We start from the raw sequence: 17,618 nt of genomic DNA, 5'->3' as shown, positions 1-17,618 counted from the left end.
TCGAGTGGGGTTGGACTTGCTAGGTCCCTTCCCAACTTCAACAACAGGTAATAAGTGGATCGCAGTAGCTACGGATTATGCTACTCGGTATGCTATCACTCGAGCGCTACCGACCAGCTGCGTGACGGACGTTGCAGATTTCCTTCTTTACGACATCATTCTCCAGCATGGCGCTCCTCGTCACTTACTCACAGATCGTGGTCGCTGCTTCCTGTCTCGTGTGGTTGACGACTTACTTCGATCTTGTGCTACTCGACACAACTTTGCGACTTCTTACCATCCTCAGACTAACGGGCTGACCGAACGCCTCAACCACACACTGACGGACATGCTTTCCATGTACGTTTCTGAAGACCACAGCGATTGGGACACTGCCCTCCCGTTCGTCACCTTCGCCTACAACTCGTCGAGTCATGAAACTGCCGGCTACTCACCCTTTTATCTTCTCTTTGGCCGTGATCCCTTACTACCTTTCGACACCGTGCTTGCGCCTGACCCTCCATCCACCACTTCATACGCTCAAGATGCCATCACCCGTGCTCTCATCACACGTACAGTAGCCCGCGCTCGGTTCTCGTCATCCCAGTCTGCACAGAAGTCCCTCTATGACAGTCGACATAGGGATGCCGATTTTCCTCCGGGCTCTCTCGTTCTACTCTGGCTCCCATCTCGTCGTGTTGGCCTTTGCGAGAAGCTTCTGTCGCTATACGTTGGGCCCTACCGAGTCTTGCGCCAGGTGACACCTGTCACCTATGAGATTTCCCCGGCCACTAACTCATCGACTGCTACACCCAGAACTGACATCGTGCATGTTTCTCGCCTGAAGCCCTACAATGGTGACACGCCCTTCTAACCATAACAGGCACCGGGTCGGTGCTTTGCCGACCGGGGTAATGTCACGGGTATGGAAAGGTCACTCTGGCACGGGCGCCGCATTGATACCGGATGGATGAAGACGACGACGACGACGTTGCTGCTGTGGGGCAGAGTCTGGAGCTGCCTTTGACCTGCGTTCCTGTGCACTGTGTGCAGTGTTAGCTCGACCAGTGCTTGCCGAATAAATAATCCCCGTAACAATATAAAGTACCATGCCGCCGATAACACTGACTGCACTTAATTCACCAGATTTTGTAGTTTCTGGGTGTCCGCACGCATGAAGTGAGAGCGAAATGAAGCTGTTCAAAGGAGGAAACGCCAGAAAGCAACTAGGGGTGTGCGAATATCAAATTCTTCGAATACGAATCGAATACGAATATCGACCTTCGAATATCGAATCGAATATCGAATATCAAAGAAAAAATGCCTCCACAGTAACAATATTTTATTTAACATGTAGCTATTTGAAAAAAAAAAAAAACACTAACAGCCTGACTGGCCACACAACATACACTGCTATCTCCAGAACACAATGTCCAGGCTAGCACAATGCACATCACAACACAAGCAAATATCACGGCACAGTGAAAGTAATGACTAGATGTTATCATGAAGAAATATGAGTTGCTCCACATGATCAGGCAGCAGGCGCTCCCTTGTAACAGAGACAACACCCCCCCTCCCCCCCTGCCACTGAAAAGGCAGGCTCGCTTGGAACAGAAGTGGCTGGTATAGGGAGTTACATTGGGCAAAGCTTTGCAATACTGGGGTGTCTGAAGGTGCCTACAGTCCGCCACCAGTCACATGGGTCACTGTCTTTCTTCAGAAGTGGTCCCGCATAGTGAACGAGTGGTAGTGCGGCACGTTACGGCCGCATAATATTGAAAATGTACGGTTACATGATCGCCAACAGCACTGCACGTCGGAGATGAACCAGCAATAAATCATACATATTGGGGCGCTCGTCGCAGGCAGATGTCGTGCCTCCGTGTACTTACGATGTTTATCGCTCCTCTCGGCAACGTTTTTAGCTATACGAACGCAGCAGAAATGTGGAAGACGAGTTATTTTATGCATGATAATCGAATCGCATATTCGAAGTTTTCGAATAATCGAAGTTATCGAATATTCGAAACTTTTCGAATATACGATTTTCGAATCGAAAACGAATATTTTTAATGTAATATTCGACGAATATTCGAAACTTTCGAATATTCGCACACCCCTAAAAGCAACGCGTTCAACCGTCCGCTTCCCTTCGCCGGAGCAACGTGAGATCACGTGATCCAACCCTGCACGTCACAAACGATCGCATTGCTCGCGTCTGGTGGGCCGCGAGTCGCGAACGCTGAGCGACTCGCGGCCCTCCAGCACCTGCATCTGTCGCCGGCTAACACGTGGAAGAGCATCCCGCAACCCCGACGTTCCTCTCCCTCCCATCCTCCCCACGCCTCTGCGCAGTGTCCCGAAACTTGAACTTGAACTTGAAAAAAAAAAAAAAACTCATACAGAGGACGAAAATTGAGAATAAAAACTGTTCCAACTGACGCATTGAAAGTAGCGACGTATTTCAATCGCTCAAATCCAAATAGCTTTGAAACGGCGCTTTTTTAAAGCGTTTACATAGTGGATGGCATCGAAGATGTTTTCTTGCATGATTGGATGGCATTCTCTCTTGTGGTGGTGGAAAATTATGTAGGATAATAATAATTTTCCGTTGCGCAGTAATATGAACTTTCTTTTTTTTTTTACGACAGAGACTTGCCCTTCTGGTCACGTGCAAGGCTAGACAAAAAATTCTTACACTTGTGCGATTTTATACTCATGATGGGAAAAATTAGACAAAAATTAGGCCCGTGTAATAGCCGCGCCTGTCGAAACCGAGGAAAATAAATTAATAACAACGTGCGAGCCATACACGAGCTTAGATGATATTCGCTGCTCATCAAGCCGGAGAGCTCTGACACCAACGTCGTCCCAGAAGACGCCATGTTGCTTACGTAAGGAGGGAGCCGTGTAACTCTAGCTTCCTTCCTGCTTGCGCCATCTCGCCTCTCAAAGTCCCGACTGTGTAACAAAACGCCCTCATGTTTCCTCCAAACATGAGGCGCCTCCAATTATTCGTACAAGTCTGACATTGTACTTTTCAAGAAGGCATTTCACTCGAACGCGGAATGGATGGATGAATAAACTTTATTTTGGTCCCTCGGTACGCGCCCTAGCACGTTCTGGCTAAATGAGAATGTATGTAGAAGCATATACATAGCCGTGGCAGCACAACAGGACGTTGACACCTCGTTTCCCGAGGCGCCGTTGAGGCCGTATATTGCAACAGGATTCCCGATTCCGCGAAACCGTTATGGTCGCGGGATCGAATCCCAGCCGCGGCGACCGTATTTTCGATGGAGGCGAAAATGCTTGAGGCCCGTGTACTCAGATTTAGGTGCAGGTTAAAGAACCCGAGGTGGTCAAAATTACCGGAGCCCTCCACTACGGCATCCCTCATAATCATATCGTGATTTTGGGGCGTTAAACCGCAATAGTTATTATTATCCTCGAAACCGTAAAAGAAAGCACACTTGCAAATGCCTCCGTGCCTTCAGCTGCTTCAGCACGACAGGACTTCACGCTAAGTCTTTCCGGGCAAAACGTGTTGAGAGATTCCAGTGGGTTCGGTGAAAGAGCGTGAACACTCTTGCTTACGTTCGCGCGAAGGGAAGAAGAAGGGGGGGGGGGGGGGCAAGAATGAGTCGAGCTTTTCCTGTTGTCGCTTGAGCTATTAAACGAGCGCCTTTGGCGCTCGTTCAAAAGGCGAGGCGACACCTGTCAAGACTGCCTTTGTAGGCTTGTCTGCAAACAAGCCGCGATAACCTGTTGTACGGTAGCGCGCGAACAACGGTGCCGCTGACTCAGCTTTGAAGCGCCACGAGGATCTTTGAAACGGTGAGTGACGGGAGGAGTGAGTCTTATCTAGATCGAGTACGTTATGAATTACCGGCGCCAATCAAATGGCTGCGAAGGTGAGAAAAGTTAGCGAAGCTGGCAACCGTCACAGACCAGGGGGCGCCAGGTAGCTCTTATTTGCCGCCTCAGTACCTCACTATCGCTAGTATCGCCGGCATCGACTTCCAGGGATACCAAGAAACTGAGACGTTCGCAGAACACATCGAAGCGCTCGATTGTCTGCCACGTTTTCAAAGAAGGCTCCCTGGCAGCTGCCATAATCCCCTATGGGGTGTTGCATTTATGCGTGACCTCCCCCCCCCCCCCCCCCCCCCCCCCAAAAAAAAATGCACTGCGGGGCGCGATTTTGCTGCCTCTAGTCGCTAGGCTGTGTGTTCTGGCGCTACCTGAAGAATGGTCATCGTCGTCTCAAAATGTCTTTGTTTCTGCGACACCTGTTCTTGCTCGTAGCGCTAGTGTTCGCTCTGTTTTACGTTCAACTCCATGGTGGCGCCGTCACGCGCCTCCTGGAAACGCCACTGTGGTGTAAGCACCGCGCAGTCGTGGTGGAAGTTCGGAATCACGCGGCATGAAGTCGTTGTTGTTGTTCTTGTTTGAAGAGAAGGCGTGGAAGAGGATATGGCTCCACACTTTGTTCCACGTGTCGGTTAAAACTGACCCAGCCAAAGAAAAGGAAAAAAAAAAGCGAGAACGATGGCATTAAAGGGGCGATTAGAAAACGAATGCCGCTTTGACAAAGCAGACCCAGATGACTCATAATAAGATCAACGAACAAGCTTAGATATATGCGCATAAAAATAATTACATGTAATATCTACCTCAACTTAAGGTTAGTTATTCTATTCAAAGAAAAGACAATGAGAAAAAAAAACAAATATGCGTGGAGAGTCGAGGTGCACCGAAGTTCGCGCATTTGGTGATCGTTTGAACCGTGGCATCTTATCTGTGATAAAAAAATTTTGTGGCGCTGTCCGGGTACCGGCAAACTACACCGCAGCGTACCACGCTTTTCTCTTTTTTTTTTTTTTTTTGACCGGAACCACGCACATTGCCTACAGCGCTGCAAGGGTGCGTGCCTTTCCTGAAACTCCGCAAATTTTTCTTGGCTTGGTTGTCTGTTAGTTGTCGCTAATGCTGTTTCTAACAAAGAAAACAAGTCTTTAAATCCCGCCCTCTTTCGTTCAGGTGCGGGGATAGGCATTTCTTTCGCGTGCACTGACATGTTCTTCAAATCCGCCGTGAAATGTACTCAGCGGCATCCCCCATCGCCAGGCAACCAGAAAACGACTCCAAAGTCAGGTGGCTCCGCGCGAAACACAAAAGCCGTGTCGTTGACATGACCCTTAGTAAACGGACGCCGAAGTGAATTCAACTTTCCGGGAACACGAGGTTTCTTGCCCCCCCCCCCCTCAAGAATGCTCGTGCCTTCGCTTGGGGCCTGTCTTCAAAAGCCATGCCAAAACCACATGCTTTCGCCGCGTAGCTGTGTGTGTGTAGGTGTCAAGCAACACGTTCCCGACATGAAAAGGAGGAGGGCGGCGTAAGAGGCAAGTCTTGCTTACCATTGGGCTTCGGGAAACGAACGCGAGTGTACGCAGCCTTGCAAGCGGAAACGTGTCCAGAGTCGGCTAGAACATGACAGGCAGAAGTCGCGCGAACCAAGAAGTCCCGAGTCTTTCGCGGAACGAGATCTGAACGTCGCCGATAAGAAAGGTACGCTTCTTTGTTATTTCTGTATCGTTTTTATTCGTTTTGTTTTTACACCACATAGCTTCTGTCATTGTTATCGCCATTCAACAGTCGTCGTTACTTTGTTATCAGTATCAGATGCATTAGTCCGGGAAAGCACGCCATGTTGTGCAAGTCGCTTTCTTCTTTGATCCAACTTGCGACTTATTAGTTTGGTTTCATCGCTTTTTTTCCTTTTCTGTTTTCTTGCTCAGCATAATCTAGTGCCTCACAAATCAAGCAAACAGAGCTCGTAAGCTCGTAAAGGCCGCCAATTAGGAATAAGAAATCAGCTTAGATTAGCAAATAATTCTTTCATTCGTCGTGATAGCTAGAGCGGCTAAGGTGCGACACTGCTAATGTCGAGGACGCGGGTTCGATTCCCGATATCGGCGGCCGTATTTACATGAGAGCGTAATGGGAAAACAATGTATTTAGATCGAGGTGTCTCAATTATTGTGTTTTTGGTACGTAAAAGAAAAACCACATAATAATTTTTTTTAGAGCGCAGCTCTTACGCGCCCGTTCCTGCGGTGAGCGGCGTCGCCGTTGGCGTTATTGGCGTAAGCGATAGAGCCAACTACATGCCGTTGTCATGTGGAAAATATTACGTTGGTCAGACGGGTCGTTGTTTAGATGAAAGGCTGAAAGAGCATCTGTACAATGTCAAAGCAAAAGTGGCTGTCCGCTGACTGTAGCACGTGTGGTTGTAGACCAATATATTCAGATTGTAGCATTGTCGCCAAATGCAGAGGTCGCATCACACGCGAAATCATCGAGGCAGGTAAGGTTTTCTATTTAAAGGATGACTGTGTAAGTACACCCTCTGTCGCTCTCACTGATAGCGAAAAGATCTCTTTAGGTTTGTCCACGTTATAAATTGTAACATCATTGCGTTCAGCGCATGGCTGGTGTAAGAGTGTGTAACTGTATAAAAGCGAAGGCATTCAAAAGAAATAAACCGTTCGAAGTTCAGCGCTCTGTGTCCTCTCTTCTGTCCCCTCCTGTCGGCTGCGCTGAATAGCACTCATAATTACGGCAAACGACGCGGCAACGAGACCAGTGAGGCGACAAGCACGAGCGTTGTCTATATCACTGCGTAATTTCCAAAAATACACAGAAATATATATAATCTTTGCATATGCACGCGTGGCTACACGATAAAAAAGCAGCTTCAGAGCACTATTCGTCACCCAGGACATAGGAAAGCACCTTATCCGACAGATAGACGAGCGAAATGCCGACGAAATCGATGCCATTCCCGTGAGTTGAGCGGGAGAACGCGTGAAGGTGCTTCTTGTAGCTCATCAAGATGGCGCAACGCGTAAAGTGCACTTTGCAGCAATTTGCTGGTCGACACGTGTAATTAGTCTAGATTGCTTCTACAGCCAAGCTGAGCACGTTTATGCTGGCTCTTATCATTCGCCTTTATTGTCCATTAACAATCAGCAGGTTTATTATTTCTATTTTTCCTTGCGTGAACGAACGCAATGGCACCGTTGTACATCCGGAAATGTATGGTTACTCAAAGGCACACTAAAGAGAAAAACGATTTTTCTTTATTATTAGTAAATTACTCTTTCACATCTGCAAAATCACCACGCTTGCCGCGAGAAGGTGCTTGGTATATTGGTATAAGCGAGAAAACGCGCAAAAAAATAAATAAATAAAAATGCGGGTGGCGATGCCACCTTCAAATTCCCGCCCCAAACGCCGTGGCGTCGTAGATTTGACGGCGCCCACCCGGGCCTGCGTAGTTCCTAATCGGTAAAAATGAAGTACATTGACCTCTGAGCGGGCCACAGACGTAACATATACCAAGTTTCGGGAAATTTAGTTGAGCCGATGTCGCCAAAATACGACAACTTCATCGTTATTTTTCACATTTACCGTTCTTTTGCGCACTGACCTTCTAAGACAAATTCGCTTTTGAAATCCGTGACGTCACGCGCGTAGATTTCGGCGCGATGTTTAAAAATGAGACTTCGACCTTGATTGTTTCCTCTATAAATAAACTTACGATTGTGTTAAATTGACAACGTTACGGTTCTCAACGTACACTTTATCGATCTAAACTGATTCATTGTTTCACATTAATATGTCTTTAATATACCACCTGAAAAGAAAAAAAAAGCCTCCAAAACGACGCCACTCCGCTTTCTCAGCATATCTTAGAAGCGCTGTGCTCGATAGTGTGTTTGCTATGTCGTCACCCCCAGTTCCGCTAACCTTGTTTCGTTTTTCTCTTTTTTTTCGTTATTCGTGCGTTTAAGCTTTCGGAGTCACCGTTTACGCATGGGAGAAGGTCTGAGAAGGAAAGTTCAAACAAAAGCCTATACCTCCGCCGAAAAAAAAAGCAAAGCTTGCACGTGCGACAACAAGGCTTCTCACTTTCCTCTGAACAAGCCACCTGCGCGTATGTCGTTTCCACTGTCTCCACAATTCGTACCTGCGCTGAGTCACTGCTGATGATGGCACGGTGATTTTTTTCTTTGTAATGGGCTTACAGTGAAATTGTATACCCTAGCAGTAATAAAGGTATTAAAGAATCGTAATGACAGACAAAAAAAAATAATGAAGGACAAAGCGCAATCGCAGTTGCACTAGCCACATCTGCGTGAAAACTTGCGGGCCATTCCACTGTGTCGTCATCGTCAGCCTGACTACGCCCACTGCAGGGCAAAGGCCTCTCCCATGTTCCGCCAGTCAACCCGGCCCTGTGTTTGCTGCTGCTACGTTATACCCGCAAACATTTTAATCTCATCTGCCCACCTAATTTTTTGTCTCCCCCTCACGCGTTTGCCATCTCTTGGAATCCAGTCAGTTACTCATAATGAACAGCGGTCATCTTGCCTACGCGCTAGCTTTCCACTGTGCGAAGGTGGATAACCAGCGAAGCTGTTTAGCACATGTACGCAGAGCTGACGCAGAATTTCGAACCATAGCCGATCAGACACCCTTCAACTATATAAATCCAAAATATCTGTCCAGAAAGTCTCCTTTGAATTCAGTATATGCTCCTTTTGAAGTTTTCCATTTTTGAGCTGCGTGGTACTCTCCGTTTCGCGGCATGCGCTCGGCGTCTCCCGAACGACAGGTTCCTCGTTCTGAGGGTCAACAGTAAGGCGTCGCAATCCTTTGGTCGTTTTTTAATTTGTAATGCTCGCGTTCCTTCCCTAGAATTAGGAGCGACAAATGAATAACGAGCGAGAAATGCAGTCTGAGAACCAGGGTTCTTATCTGAAAAAAAAAAAAAAAAGACATTGCAGGAAAGCCGTTTTGCAGATTTTTGCAAACGATCCATTGGTGTTGTCCGCCCGTGTGTTCCCTTCTTCGTTATTAGCGTACCCGGTGGTGAGTGGCGGGGCTCGCCCAATTAGTGTGGCGCATGCGTTTGTGTTGACGCACGGGGAAAATACACGGAAACCCAGCCATATACAGCTCCACTGATACAAAGAAGGAAAAAGAAAAGAGTACCGTTACACTTCCTATATATATGCACGATGCGATGCATCGTCTACACGTTGGTAAATGCCGCGGCATAGCGCCGGAGCCGCGCAATCCCCAGCTGTTGCCACCAGTAGGCCATCCATCAGATGCACTTTCTCGCAATGCGACACTGTCCCAGACGTCAGCAGGCGTTGCGCGTACGGCAGCAGGTTTCTACTATATGTGTATATAGCCTTGAACTTGTTTCGCATATATTCGCTCGCCCTGGCGAATGGAGGAGTACCGGGAGCGCTGGCAATCACTTACCCTCTTGCCAGAGCTCATAGCGGTCGCTTTCACTTGCTCTTCTGCAAGACTTGCGGAAAAGGGAGGAAAGAAAAAAAAAGAAAACAAGAAACGGGCAGCACTTTCTTCATCTCACCTGTCACGCTGGTGAACTGACGAGGCGGAGTTCCCCGGATTGATAATCGTGCAACGGTTCTGCCAGGAGACTCGGCCTGCATCTAATTTTCTTAGCCGCCACATGCTAATGAGACGCTGACTAGAGTTATATAACGCTGTTTTTTATTTTTTTACATGCTTGTCGCGCCAGATATAGCAAGCTCGCACCTAAGTATATTTCTCGCGAAGACGCGCAATCTCAAGGTTGCAGGCCAAGAGCAAAGCGTTTTTTAGGCAGGCGCGCCTGCCGGCGAGCATGAGTTTACGACGACGTATTGGGTACATAACAGCCGACGTGATGCGGGACCTTTTATCGCGCCCGTGTCTTCGCATGCGTCAACCATGGCGCCACTCGCGGTGATCCTTTAGCGGTGGTCGTACGCGAGATCCTCGTGTCGACTGTATATGCGTTAGGGTTACGCAAGCATATATAAAATAAAATCCGTGGCGTCACACCAGCCTGTTCACGAGCAACACTATTTACGAGCAACATGCACAGCGGAAAGCTACGCTTTCTCTCCCCCCGCTAGCACGGACCACCTTCTAGCGAAACAATAAATTTAAGCAGCGTTATCAACGAATATTCAACAGGTGCGTATACCTTTGTGACTGCTTCCTGCTCTGTAAGGAGGCTTTTCTGCAACTACATTTTCCCAAACGTACTAAGCTTTCATTCACAGCATGCCTTTCTCGGTGTAAGTACGCTCACCCCATTCGCATTCCAGCAAATGTACACGAGAACCCCGAAATTTTTTCAAAGAATTCTGCAGGTGTGTCGCATCTCAAAGCAAGTTCGGCGGTGTACAAAGAGAGGGACAAATAGAATAAGCGAACGGCGGGGACGAGTTTTGAATGGAAATAATCGTTCGACCCGTTAGTCTGCTGTGGTCGAGGTTGCTTGCTTGGAAAACGTAGCTCGATGGAGGCGAAAATGTTTGAGGCCCGTGTACTTAGATTTAGGTGCACGTTAAAGAACCCCAGGTGGTCGAAATTTCCGGAGCCCTCCACTACGGCGTCTCTCATAATCATATCTTGGTTTTGGGACGTTAAACCCTAGATATTATTATTATTATTGTTATTATTATTATGGAAAACGTAGCTGCTCGCACATGCGCAGTAACATTTAGCAAACTGTCAATTTATCTCACAAACTGTTAATTCATTTACAATGACGGCGAAATCGGCCCCCTTGCAGCGCTTTGCAATGATTGGGCCAACGAGCCTCGGAACAGTTTCGTAATCATCATCGCCTTCACATTGAATAACGTGTGGCATAACCGAGGTCAACGACGCATGATAGACGGTGTAACCACCGCACACTGCAATGGCGGAATGGAGGGGGGGGGGGGTCCGCACGCATCAATGATTTCCCTGAATGCAGCCAGTGCACGCGAGTGTTTGTGTGTGTGTGTGTGTGTGTGTGTGTGTGTGTGTGTGTGTGTGTGTGTGTGTGTGTGTGTGATGTAAACATAACAGACCTTCGCTCGCTCCCATTGCCACGCGAACGCATTAGCCGGCCGTGAAGGAGAAGACAAAGGTTTATTTCACCGGCGGGACGCTTGCATTCATAACAAGGTGCCGTCCTCTAACCAGCGACGTGCGACAAGTGAGGCACTTATACAAAGGCTCCACATATCTTCGCGCGTCGCCACCACCGGCACCGTCAAGTGAAGAGGACGACAGAAGCCGATGTCGTATCCGGCATCGAACAACGCCTAAAACGAGTGGAAAGGGCGTTCGAGAACGTAATTGTTCGATTTACAGACATCAGTGTAGGAGAGGCCGAGGATCGAAGGACAGAAAAGGAAACACACGCACACAAACGTGCGAGCGCTCATACAGTCTATTTATCGCCGCACGCTCCTGGCATTCCTCCTCACCTTTTCCTGGCTTTGTGACACCGCTTTCATTCGATGCGGCTGGGCTAGCCGTCGTTGCTCGATCCTTCGAAACAGGTGGGGGAAAAAAAATAAGCATTCTCTTTTTTCTCTCCTTTTCTTTTGAAGGGCGCAGCACCACTCGCCACGACGCATCTTTGTGCCGAAGAATAAAGACCGGCAGCCAACCAGACTGATCCGTCGCGCATTCACCTCCCAGTCACCAGAACTCGACCTTGCAACGACGTCGTTCTGTCAGCTCTTCCGGAAAAGTCAAGGGGGTGGCGGTTGCAATCCGAGAAGCGGCTTCTTAAAAAAGCGCACGGCGGCTTCAGTGACAGTCGCGAAAGCGCTACCCATCGCTCAACATCGCAGGCCGCGTGGCAACAGCGCAGCCTCGTGGCTTACACGCGACACCGAAGCCTGCAGTGACGCAGCACCGTTGACCGAGCGACCGTAGCCAGCGTCGTCCAGCCATGGGCTACATGGGCCTCGAACACACCCCGCTGTTCGACCTCGTAGAGTTTCTCGAGAAGGCCCGGGATCCGCGGACCGAGGGCTGGCTCTACGCCGGCAACCCTGTGCCCATCCACCTGATCATAGCGCTGTACGTGTACTTCGTCAAGTTCCGCGGGCCCGAGTGGATGAAGGACCGCAAGCCGATGGCCCTGGTGGGCGTCATGCGAGTCTACAACCTCTGCATGGTGGCGCTCAACTTCGGCTTCATGGTGTTCTTCTTCAAGAACACGTACCTGCGCGGCAACTACAGCTGGCTCTGCACGGGCATCGAATACAAAAGGACGGAGCAGTCCATGACGGTGCTGAACGGCTGCTGGTGGTACCTGCACGTCCGCATGGCCGAGTTCCTCGACACCGTGTTCTTCGTACTGAGGAAAAAGAACTCGCAGGTAAGTGTTTGGCATTCCTCACATGCTAGATGGCACATTTTATGTATGTAACGTGATACTGGCGAACGAGGACACAGACAAGTAGAGACACCAACAACGTGCGTGATGATATATATATATATATATATATATATATATATATATATATATATATATATATATATATATATATATATATATATATATATATAGCTTGCATTGACGTCACCATGGCCGCCATCTTGGGGGACCAGCGGGTTGAGACGCTCCGTGAGCTATTGTTCGAACGCGTCGAGCAAGAAACGGTGACGGCTCGCCATCAGATTAGTGCCGGTGCACCCAAGCATCTTTCACACCAATACCCCCGCGTTCCTTCGTGTTCCCCCTTGGCGCGGATGGCGAACAAAAGAAAGCGGGGAGAGCACAAAAGAGCGGGTGAACCGAACACCTGGGTGTCCTCCTCTGCACTGAACACTCTAATGAGATAAAAAAGTCACGGTGGCCGCCATGTTGGGGGACCAAGCGCAAAGAACCTGTCTCTGACGTCACGTGCAAGAGGCATGTGTGTCTATATGTGTATATATATATATATATATATATATAGAAGGACCTGAAAGCGGTCCTTCTCACGCCACTGTTGCCGTGCCCAACGTTGCCCGCCTTTACTGCGCGGCGGCGTGCACTGCCGGCGTGCACCATTCGGGCATCCGGCAACATCACACGCATGCGGCTGCATGCGGCATTTTGTCGAACTTTCTGTCAGAGCAACTTTCGCGAGCGCGCAAAACACGCGGCAGTACGCGGTACCGAAACTACCACTGAGACGCGACCGCGTGAGCGAAGAAGGGCGGCGGGCGAAGCGCAGTTCGGCGAAAACGGAACCTTTGAACCACGCGCGCCGTTCCCCATTTCAACGCCAAAGAGGCTCTTTTTCCCATGAATCAAACAGAAACGAACAAGCACCATTTTATTATTTATTTATTTATTTATTTATTTTCAAATACTGCAGCCCAATGCAGGGCTATTGCAGGAGTGGGGTACATACAATAGGAAAGAATAACAGTAACATCACAACAAGTTCTTCTTCAGAACAAATATCGCCACCTCTTGAGCACAATCGGGTACATAAATGAAAAGAAGAAAAAAAAATAGGACAACAATGTCATTCAAGTGCCTCCAAAAAATCTGACATATTCATTTCACGAACAGAACCGGGTAGATCGTTCCAGTAGACAATAATTTTCGGAAAAAAAACTGTATTTGAACATATTAGTACGTGCGAAGAATGGCCTTATGTTAAGATTGTGACCACGTCTAGTTGCAAGAGCATTAGCATACACGATGTAATTATCATTAGATAGCCGGCATGATGAATGAACATAAGAGTGCAAAAGTTTCAAAGAGTCAATATCACGCCTAGCGCACAATGGAGATAACTTCAAAGATTTCATTGCAGATGAGGGCGAAAAATCATGGTCGTAGCGATGAAAAATGAAGTGAACAGATTTCCTTTGGACAGATTCAATTTTATTCACGTCACACACTTTGTATGAATTCCACACACACGAAGCGTACTCCAATATAGGGCGGATCAGTGTTTTGTACATTAGTAATTTGGTGGATTTTGGCGATGCAGATGATGTACGTCTTAAGTAACCTAACTTATTTAATGCTTTACATTTAATGTAATCCATGTGATGCGACCATTGCATGTTGTATGTGAACATAACGCCAAGGTATTTGTATGTCGGTGCTCGGGGAACTGCGATGTTGTTGAAGGAGTATGCATATTGTGATGGAGAATGGCTGTTCGTGAAAGACAAAACTACTGTTTTTTGGAAGTTTATCTGCATCTGCCAATCCGAGCACCAAGAACAAAACTGCGAGAAAGAATCTTGAAGTATGGCATGGTCATTAGGAGAAGTAATTACCTGGTAAAGTACACAGTCGTCGGCGTGCAGGCGAACTTGGGACCTGATATTGCTGGGAAGGTCATTTATAAAAATCAGAAATAATAGGGGACCGAGAACGGAGCCCTGTGGGACACCAGATGTAACTTCTACTGCTGACGAGGACTTGGAATTGAATGAGACGAATTGAGTGCGCGAGTTTAGAAAGCTTGTTAAGCAGTCAATTAATTGCGGATTATTTAAAAGTACCTCTAGTTTACCTATAAACTTGCTGTGTATAACGGTGTCGAAAGCCTTCGAGAAATCTATAAATAATCTATAAATATCTCTTGATGCACGGTAGGTTCATTTTTTTTATTGCAGCTAGTTTGATTACGAGTAATTAATTGTAGTCGGACTCTCTGACGTCATCGGGATCATTCCCAAAATGTGCCGCTCGTGGCACTCATCGTGTGATACATTTAGCTTAATTTCTCGGTAAGTAGGGCACTAGCTGCTGATAATATTGCCGTTTTAGACGTTGTCATACATTGAGCTTTCACTCTGACATAAATCGTTATTTGCCTTTAGTGTCCCTTTAAGCAGCTCTGCCCTTCCTTTTCGTTTCTCTTTTTCTCTCCTCTGTGGCGCACACCCGCGCGAGTTTTGCGCGGTAGACAACAGCGCTACTCCAGCGCCACTGCTAAAAGGAGAACGTGATGTCATTCGTTTAACTGCATATGCGCCTTCATGTGTTTACACGGTTGTATTGCAACGGAAATAATAAAACACAAAGAAATAGGTATTCGCGAACACGTTCTTTACACGCCCGTCGAAACGGCCTCGTGCACAAACTTCGATACCGGATTAAGAATTTACTGCGTTCTAAAAACGCCCGTAGCGTGCGTGTAAGAAGTAACAATGCCCTCAAATCATTTCGTTTTCGCATTATTCTCGCAACATATGGTCGATGAAGCTATTCGGCACGTGCTCTCGCGTTTCTTGGTCTGAGATAATTCGACAGTACCTCGAATAGATTCTTTTCAGCAACCTTCTTCTAGAAGTAACCCGCCTTGTGTGCATGCGCTTGCCTTGCAGGTGTCGAAACTGCACGTCATCCACCACTGCATCGTCGTCTGGAACGGCTGGGTGGGCCTGACGTACGGTGCCGAAGGCCAGATCATGATCTGCATCTGCATCAACTGCCTGGTGCACGTCATCATGTACTCGTACTACTTCCTCTCCTCCTTCGGGCCGGCCGTGCAGCCGTACCTGTGGTGGAAGCGGTACCTGACGCAGATGCAGATCGCCCAGCTGGCCTTCTTCGTCGTGTACGCCATCGTGCCCATGGTCTACGAGTGCAACTACCCGCGCGTCATGCTCTGGATCGGCTTCGTGCAGGCGCTCCTCCTGCTCGGCCTCTTCTGCAACTTCTACCTCCACGCGTACAAGGGAGGCAACAGGACGCCGCATTCGCCCGCGAAGCAGCGAGTCGAGTGAGCACTTGCGAAGCGTAGTCGTGGTATGGAGGCGGAACCAAGATTTTTTTTTTTTATGTGTCGCATACGTTTTCCAGTGCCGCCGCCATCAGTTTCACGTACTTACAAGTGCCTTGACAAGCTCGTAAGTCAGTCGTGAGTGGAGTTCTGGTTGCGGGATGTCCTTCGTGTCCCGGCCGTGCAGTTTCGTCCACTTGTGTACCGTTTTGTGAGTGGTGTGACGACGGTGACATTTCCACCAGCTTGTGCGACAAGTTAACCGACCACGCGGTCCGCACTCGACGCCGAGCTGTGACGCGGAGCACCTGCAGGCGACCATGCTGTCTACGACAGAGGCGACGCAACCGATCTCCACGAAGAAAGCAGGAAGCGTCGGCCGGCCGACGTTTCGGACGCGACTGTGGCCACCAATATATATATGCCCCACCGCCCATGTTCTGAACTGAATAACGCTGAACTTTCGGCGGTGCACCGACTGCGCCTGTGCGTACAACGCGAGTGCATTGCGGCGTTTCCTGCTTTTGTGACGCCTTTGCTTGCGAGGCAAGAATAAAGTAGGTCTTTTTATCGACCGATGTCGCACTCACATATACTGCATACGTTCTGATGTTGCCTACAGCTTAAACGTACTAAATAGTATGCGTCGTTGTTTTCAGTGTGGACCAAGCCCATGACTCTCAGAGAACACTTGGAAATCTGGAAGTATTATCACTGTTGTAGGGTGCTAAACTGGGCTTGTTGGTGTGTACATATTGAATTTGGATGAACTGCCCGGAAGACGGGACAAGAAAGTAAGGTTGCAAAGAAACTCGAGCGCGGACTATAAAGAAATTATTCGCAAATACACAGAGCATATATACTTGATGGAAATGCGCACGTGGTTAGTCTAAGAATGAGTCTCTTACCCAAGGTATTCAAGCTCCTCATCCGTCATATCAACAGATCGCATGCTGACGCAACTGCCGCCTCTTCTGGGCCTCAAAGATTTGGCGCCTGAGGCGATTCTTGTACGCCTTCAATGTCCCGTCATAACGAAGTTCACCCAAATTCAACGTAATATCAATTTTCACGGGGAAAGGAAACGCGGACAGCGTGGCCTTTTGTACAAGCTGCACAATCTCATCGCGTCCGCGATAAATTCTGAACAAGTGCCGTTAGTTCTTGCGACTTGGCGATTCACTCTCTTCCGCTCACCTCATCAGCATTTCGATATACCACCTGGACACCGCAAGCATATGCTTTGTAGATATTGTAAACGGAAACGGATACTTGCAGCACACGGAGAGACATCATATCGAAGGGCTGATTAAGTGAACGAAGATCGAGAAGATGAGAGCTGTATACCGTACTTATTTTTCCGCGTGAGCAGTGTATGAAGACTCTCCACGTTTCATTCCTCACTGTTACGTCGTGACCGCTGGACACTTGTATGACAACCAAATAAAGGTTTGAGCCTCTTCGAGTTAATAATGAGATGCAGTCGACACGGAAGTTTTCAGTTAGATCTCGTCTTCATGGTTCAGTTGCCAACAGCGGAAACAGAGACGAGGACGCTTTAATTTGATAAAAGCGGCGAGGCTGGCCGAAGGACCTTTATCCCTGACCTGCTACTCAGGGTAGAGCACGATAGAAACAAGATTTGCGGGATACTTTAACTCCTAAATTCGATAGAATGCTGTATTACAAGTGATAACACCTCATTCAAGTATGTATACTAAGTCTTCGACGAGGAAACGTCGTACGTCAGCATTATTTTTTTTTTTTTCAATCACGTATGGGTCTGTTCACGGCGTTTTTCTTTCTGGAGATTTCATGAGCTTAGTTAAGTGTCCAAAAAACCGATTACATTTAATTTCCGCGAGCGCGCTATGTACTACTGCTCCTGACATTTAAGTACTACAGGACTACTTACAGATATCTGCAGAAACTCTCAACAAGCTTCGAAACGCTAACTGGATGAACTTCTACAAAAGTGAAAGTTGGAGAGCGCGAAATATTACAATTTTC

General features: G+C 48.0%; 1 protein-coding gene across 5 annotated transcripts in view; it reads left to right on the top strand.

Moving 5' to 3' along the window:
• LOC119383105 (elongation of very long chain fatty acids protein 4) overlaps positions 1-16,182 on the top strand; it is a 225,967-nt gene extending 209,785 nt beyond the window's left edge. For 3 of the 5 annotated variants that reach the window (XM_049412415.1, XM_037651099.2, XM_049412417.1), the window contains exons 2-3: positions 11,466-12,244; positions 15,211-16,182. In XM_049412415.1, coding sequence (XP_049268372.1) covers positions 11,813-12,244; positions 15,211-15,612 — 834 coding nt within the window. In that variant the 5' untranslated portion in view covers positions 11,466-11,812 and the 3' untranslated portion in view covers positions 15,613-16,182. Of the gene's footprint in view, positions 1-3,800; positions 3,820-5,424; positions 5,554-11,465; positions 12,245-15,210 lie in introns of those variants that run through there. The other 2 variants (XM_049412418.1, XM_037651100.2) reach the window with 2 other exon arrangements.
• The last annotated feature ends 1,436 nt before the right edge of the window (positions 16,183-17,618 follow it).

This window comes from Rhipicephalus sanguineus, chromosome 2, assembly GCF_013339695.2.
Source record: "Rhipicephalus sanguineus isolate Rsan-2018 chromosome 2, BIME_Rsan_1.4, whole genome shotgun sequence".
In the NCBI taxonomy this organism is placed as follows: Eukaryota; Metazoa; Arthropoda; class Arachnida; order Ixodida; family Ixodidae; genus Rhipicephalus; species Rhipicephalus sanguineus.
This window is presented reverse-complemented; position numbering and strand designations above follow the sequence as displayed.